Source organism: Oryza glaberrima, chromosome 6, assembly GCF_000147395.1.
Source record: "Oryza glaberrima chromosome 6, OglaRS2, whole genome shotgun sequence".
NCBI lineage: Eukaryota > Viridiplantae > Streptophyta > Magnoliopsida > Poales > Poaceae > Oryza > Oryza glaberrima.
In genome coordinates, this window is record NC_068331.1 from 17,007,249 (window position 1) to 17,013,519 (window position 6,271).

General features: G+C 47.1%; 2 protein-coding genes across 2 annotated transcripts; both read right to left on the minus strand.

Moving 5' to 3' along the window:
- Positions 1 to 1,296: 1,296 nt before the first annotated feature.
- On the minus strand, positions 1,297 to 2,658 carry LOC127777746 (protein IQ-DOMAIN 21-like). Its single transcript, XM_052304363.1, has 2 exons — positions 2,182 to 2,658; positions 1,297 to 2,072 (listed from the first exon to the last, which is right to left on the minus strand). Exons 1-2 carry the CDS (start codon positions 2,656 to 2,658, stop codon positions 1,533 to 1,535), a joined length of 1,017 nt encoding a protein of 338 aa, XP_052160323.1. The 3' UTR covers positions 1,297 to 1,532.
- Positions 2,659 to 4,310: 1,652 nt separating this feature from the next.
- On the minus strand, positions 4,311 to 5,011 carry LOC127777747 (uncharacterized). Its single transcript, XM_052304364.1, has 2 exons — positions 4,829 to 5,011; positions 4,311 to 4,730 (listed from the first exon to the last, which is right to left on the minus strand). The coding sequence occupies exons 1-2, from the start codon at positions 4,919 to 4,921 to the stop codon at positions 4,311 to 4,313; spliced, it is 513 nt and encodes a 170-aa protein (XP_052160324.1). The 5' UTR covers positions 4,922 to 5,011.
- Positions 5,012 to 6,271: the final 1,260 nt, after the last annotated feature.

The window sequence follows — 6,271 nt, forward strand, 5'->3', positions numbered from 1 at the left end:
CTTACCCACCATTTCAGGATCTATTGCGGCATCTCTATCTCCGCCAGTTGTTCCAGTAGGTGTTTTGCCACCATTGCTGCTTTATTATGAAGTAGAACCAATATCTATGGCGGTAGAGGGAGGAACGGGGAAATTTTGACCCAGATCCAAAGAAGCAGCATATTCTTGTACCTGTTAGCATCAAAGTTTAATGTCTGAAAGTAGATCTCCTAGCTGGTTGTCACCACCAACTACGCCTTCATATAATCTGCCCTCTCCAAGCTATCCTTGATCAACGTTTATTTCTCCGATAGCACAACTAGGCTCACCAGGTAATTCCCTTTGGTTCAGAGTGTATCTTTTTTAGTTCTTAAAGTCTGACATTGTCGGATTAAAATGACTTGTACATTCTAAGACATCACCATCTAAAATTCCAGAGTCACCGTTGTACGACTCGATGAGGGGATCGTTGTACTCACCCCCATATTCTCCAACATGACCAGCATATTACTCTGATTCATCTATGTACTCACGAGCCAGTTGGAGCAGTTCTCCTATATCTACATTGTATCCACTAGAGTCACCAATGGAGAGTCCAATGCAGCAGTCGGGAAATGATAGTGCTGGTTGGCAGTACACAATGGACTCCCCTATCTACTCTGCAGCACCATCAACTGAATATGATCCACTCTCACCACCTTATGATCCAACAAGAGTGATCTATGGGATGGAAGGATTAGCCCCATTACGATCCTCCAATTTGGAAGAGCACAACACTCAGATCCACAGGTGCACATCAATCTCAAATCTGATGCAAGCCACATATCTGTTACCCTCAATCACACATCATGTGTGTCGACCAAAAGGAGTTGCATCGTCGCAACAATCAAATCCTATGCCGTATGACACACCTTGGATATATCGTCAGAAAAGCGCAAAACAAATCTTAGATCTGGTGTCACATATTCCATTCAGTTCATTTGGGATCTCTTTCTTAGAAGAATTTGCTACATCGCAACCCTCAGATTCGATGTCGCAAAGGCACATTAGAGCACCTCTGATATGTTGCCTAGAAGAACAATTTACTACGCGGCAACCCTCAGATGTCTCAACCCAACAACTACCTGAATCAGAAGGGCTTGCCTTTTTTTTGTAGAACCTTTAGATGATCAGCAATCAGGGCACACAAAGATGCCAGACTACTCATCATCCCCTTCTCACTCTCCAAATCAAATCTCCCAACAAAAACCATTCTGTTCGCAGGAAAAAAAAAAGGAGTACAAACTTAACAAGAACAAAGTTAATTAGCTGTTGACTAATTATTTCCAACATTTTGGGTTATATGTGCTACAAGATTCCTATACTATACAACAGGAGATGATCAGATTTCAAAAAAAAAAACAGAAAGAGAAATGACCTGTAAATCTTACAATTAGAACTCGGCAACCACTCATCACTCAGAATGACAAACAGACAACGGGGAGATTTGTGACAATCTGACGATCTCACCAAGCACTTGGTATCGTTTGTTTGTTACTCCACCAATCAAGGTTTCAAGCATAAGCCGCCCTGCCGCGGCCGCCGCCCTGTGGTGGCGGTGGCGGTGTCCGGTCGCCGCTGCAGCTCGACTCTGGGCTGTACCCAGCTCTATGGAGTGGCGCGCGGCCGCCGGCTCCGCCGCTGCAGTTGTTGTTCGTGCTCCAGCCTGAGGTGGCCGTCGAGGCACCGGCGAGCGCCACCGAGCTGGACCGGCTCCGGGCGTGCGACTGCGCCGCCCTCGGGGCGACATGGGCGGACGCGGGCGCCATGCGGGCCTTGGCGCGCGCGGACTGCGTCGCCGCCATGTACCCCGGGACAGCCGGAGGGCGCACCGGGTAGAGGTCCTTGGCGGGGCACAGCTTCCTCCCGGCGTCCATCTCCACGGTCTTCTCCGACACCCCGTCCGTGGCCGCCGCCGTCACGTACGACGTCTCCGCCGCGGCGGCGACGACGACGTGGTGCTCCGGGACGTGGCGCGGCGGCTGGACACCGGCCATGCATTGCTCCAGCCACTGCCAACCAACGGTGCACTCGTCTTGCTCCTCCCGCTGTAGCTGTAACGCGTTCATCCATCGACGCGCTCAGAATAGAAACATCGATCATTTTTGCTCGCCATTGTTGTCACAAAAGAAGAAAATGGAAATGAAGCATATAAGCACGCACCTGCTGCTGGTAACCATACGTGGAGGTCGGGATCGGGGCCATCTCGCGCCGAGGCGCCGGGTCGTGCCCGCGGCGGCCTTCGCCGTAGGGGACGGCGTCCCGCCAACCGCTGTTGAAAGGAGGGCGCTCGTCGACGATGTGGCTGCTGTTCCTCCTTGGTCGCGCGACCATGTGCGGCATCGTCGTCTCCGTCTCGCCGGCGTCGTCCTCGTCGCCGTCGTTCTGCTGGTCCGGCGCCACGAAGCGGCCGCGGTGGCCGCACGAGTACTGCAGACCGGCGGCGTGCGGGGCTGGGCGGGCGAGGGCGACATGGGAGGTGAGGCGGCGGGCGCGGACGCGGGCCTGCGCGCGGACGAGCGCCTGCATGCAGCGCATGGTGAGGTGGACCTGTCGCCGCACCTGGTGGCCGCGGACCAGCGCCTGCAGCCGCACCAGCCCACGCAGAGCGCGCAGGGCTCTCCTCGCCTGACCACACATGTCGTAAACCTCTCCCGGTTAGGAGTAGTGACCGGAAAAAAAAAACTACTATATTCAACCTTAGTACAGGTATATTTGCTCCTTTATGTCACATGTAAAATGGTAAAATAAGTTAATACTACTAGCATATATATTGCCATTTTAGCATCTCGCTATATAAACGTGCAAAACTAAATTCAATCTATTCTACCTCCGTCCTTCAATGATCCTCCAAAATTATACATGTCAAAAACCCTATGAAAGAACCTTATTAAAATATGATCTTCATTAGTAGGGGTTCTTGTACAAAATACCCTGTCTACACATGGCCCCTGTTCCCGATAATTAAGCCATGTCAAAAACTCTATAATTACATATGAAGCATGTTACAATTGCTCATATGGATAGCTGTCGTTGTACATACACAACTGATCATATTGGCCCAGCTTTTTGTTTGTGAACCTACACATAATAACAATAGGATCCACTTATATGGATTTCCCAAAGTATGGATCAAATTATTAGTTTCAGCTACACATATGGATATATGTGTCTGGAAAACACATGGTCTATGTTTAACTGAACGATTATGCATAACTATGGGCGCCTAATTACCAGCCAGCATGGCGTATGCTGTACGTGTACGGCTGTACCGGGAATTAGATGGTGTAATCGGTTAATTAACTTCATCACTGGGGGTACTTTGTGATTGTGCCTACCTGTACGGCCGACGATATGATGTGATAGGATTATATGTCTAATTAATTTCTTCCTGATCGCCACCTTTTGTACAGATTATTGGCACATCTTCGATCGCAAGCAATCGTGATCTGCCTTCCCTCAAATTAAGCAACTGATCCTAACAGGGCGAGGGCTGTATTTTAGTACTGTAGAAAGTACACTACCAACATGACACTACAGTTGTTCTCAATGACATCCAGCTATACTGTTGCTAACAGTAGTACTTTGTTCAAATAAAAGATTGTTTGCTAACCACACTCATGCAAGGTGCCAGTGCCATGGACCAAAGGTCTAACAGTGTTGACATATTTTTTATTTTTCTGAACTAATCAGTGGGGAAAAGAACTTCAATACCGGCCTACTACCAAAATTTATCATATACCCCTCCATCCTAATAAGTCAATTGTTATACACGAATCCGTACATAGCATATATCTCCATATTCTTGTAAAAAATAATTTATTTTCGACTTGAGGAAGTATTATCTATCCATTCTGAATTAGAGGGTAAATATATGTTTCTTTGGGTAACCACAGCATATTCTAATAGAAATTTAAAAAGTAAATTTTACAAAACTATCGATATTTTAATCAAATTATTACAAAACTATAGATTTAAGTTGTTCTATCATAAAACTATAAATTTAGTGTCAATTTTATCATAAAACTATAGATTTAAGGCTAGGTATCACAAAAGTATAGATTTAATATTGAAGTTATCACAAAACCATATTTTTTTTAAGTTTAAATCCCGATTCAATCATTATGTTAGAGTTATAGACATTATAGTTTTGTGATCAAATTATTACTATACATGTAGTTTTGTGATAAAATTTGTTATTTAATGTGTAGTTTTGTGATACTCCATTGTATCTGTTTGCAAAATTAAACCATTAAATTTATACATCAAGACTAAAGAGATATACACTACTCCTACATTTTTATATTTTTGGAATTACGAAATAGCCGACTAAGGAGCTGTACCTGTACGTATATATAATCGTGTATATATACGAATGAAATTAAATAGCTGGGGGTGCGTACCAAGTATCCTCTGTAGAACGCCTGGATGCGCACGGCGGCGCGCTCCTCCCTGCCGGCCGCCCTCCCGCGCGCGGCCGCGTTCCTCACCGCCCTCGACGCCGCCATGCCGCGGCGGGCCCTCCAGGCGCCCTCCGCCTCGTCACGGCCGACGTGCAGCCGCTCCCTGCCGAAGGCGGATCCGCCGCTTCCTTCATTCGTCGTCACCTCCGGCGACGTCTCGGCGGCCGGGAAGTGCTCCATCGAGAGTATCTCCACCGCCTGGCCGACGCCGCCGCCGCCTCCTCCCGCAGCATTCTCGTCTCCTCCCCTCTGCTATTCCACCGATCAAATACATCCATTACCGAAAGCTACCAGGACAGAGAGGCCGAGAAAGAAACGAACCATGAAGGCATGAAAAGAGCATGGACCTTCTTGGCGAGGCGAGGGTCCTTGGAGGTCCCCGGCTTGAAGACCTTCCTGACGGTGGCCAGCCAGCCGGCGCCGCCGGGCTTCTTGCCCATGTACGACGAGGAGAACGTATGCACTAGGACTGCATGGATTGATGCCGCTACCTAGCTTCTCTGTTTGGATCGCGCGATCAATGCAGGTGAGGAGGAGGGAACGATGGGAGGTGTGGTGTGGTGGTGGTCGGTGGAAGGGCAATAATAAGTGCAGCGGCGTGAGGCCGCGAGAGTGTCCGTGAGCGAGCCGGTGCGGCTTCGGCTTTACCGTACGCATGGCAACCGCCACGCCACGCCGTCACGGGAGACGCGCGCGCGCACTTCGGAGTTCAGAGGGTGAGAGCGCTGCACTGTCGAGTGTCTGACATTGATCGAGGTTTGCTGTTCAACTTAATAGATTTTTTTATTCCCCGAAACCAGCCGGAGGTTGCCAGCGTTTCTCTTAACAAGAAGTTGTCTCGTATATTAAGAAGAAATGAGAGCAAATCTTATGAGGGAAAACTGGAAGAAAATCATGACTACATAGACTTTCAAGACTAAACTTCCGGCCACGAGACAACTAGTGGCAACGGGGGTTGCCCCATCTCTTGTCAGGTGAGGATAACTATTGACACTAGAACGGATACCCTTATCTCAATCGGGCATGGCGTCCGTCACAGGCTAGAAGTCACTGATGTGAAGAGCTATCTCAATCGGGCAAACGGCCATCACGGATGATTCTATCTTAATCGGGCCCTAAGTAAAGCCCATCACCGATAGCTTTGATCCAGAAGACCAGTCAAACTATAGCCCGTCACAGATGACCTATCTCAATTGGGCCACAACTAGCGCCCAGATGACCCTTAACTATAGCCCGTCACAGATGAGTCATCTATGACGGGCATTAACTTGCTAGAGTTAATGCCCGTCACAGATGAGTATATTCCAAAAATAAATAAATTTTATGTTTTGGCTAGCCCTCACTCGTGTGCACTCACACAAGAAGTTCAAATTCTCCAGTCGGTCACCCATCCCAAAATTGCTCTAGACCAAGCACACTTAACGTCAAAGTTCTTTAGAGATTGGCTTCCGGAAAAGTAATTGTAACATGTTGGTATGAGTATTCTATTAATCCTATTATGCCCTAGGCCAGGATGTCAAATTGGGGTTATTAAATGATTTCAAATGGAAAAGTCACCAAAACCAAAGTTGTAGAACTCATCGAGGTACAAAATTTCTATTTTGGTCATTTCTCCATCTGACTCTATTTAAACAATTTGAAATTTGAAATTCAAAGTTTAAAAAGTTCAAATAGAATTTTAGATCAGTGAACGACTTCAACTGAAAAAGTCATCAACAACAAAATTGTATAACTCATCAAAATCTATAACTTTTATTTTGGTCATTTTTCTATATAATATTTTTTGAACC

Coding starts and splice junctions, on each gene's coding strand:
- LOC127777747 (XM_052304364.1), bottom strand. CDS start 4,921: ATGGGCAAGAAGCCCGGCGGCGCCGGCTGGCTGGCCACCGTCAGGAAG. Junction 4,731..4,828: donor ACCCTCGCCTCGCCAAGAAG/GTCCATGCTCTT, acceptor GTGGAATAGCAG/AGGGGAGGAGACGAGAATGC.
- LOC127777746 (XM_052304363.1), bottom strand. CDS start 2,658: ATGTGTGGTCAGGCGAGGAGAGCCCTGCGCGCTCTGCGTGGGCTGGTG. Junction 2,073..2,181: donor CGTATGGTTACCAGCAGCAG/GTGCGTGCTTAT, acceptor AACGCGTTACAG/CTACAGCGGGAGGAGCAAGA.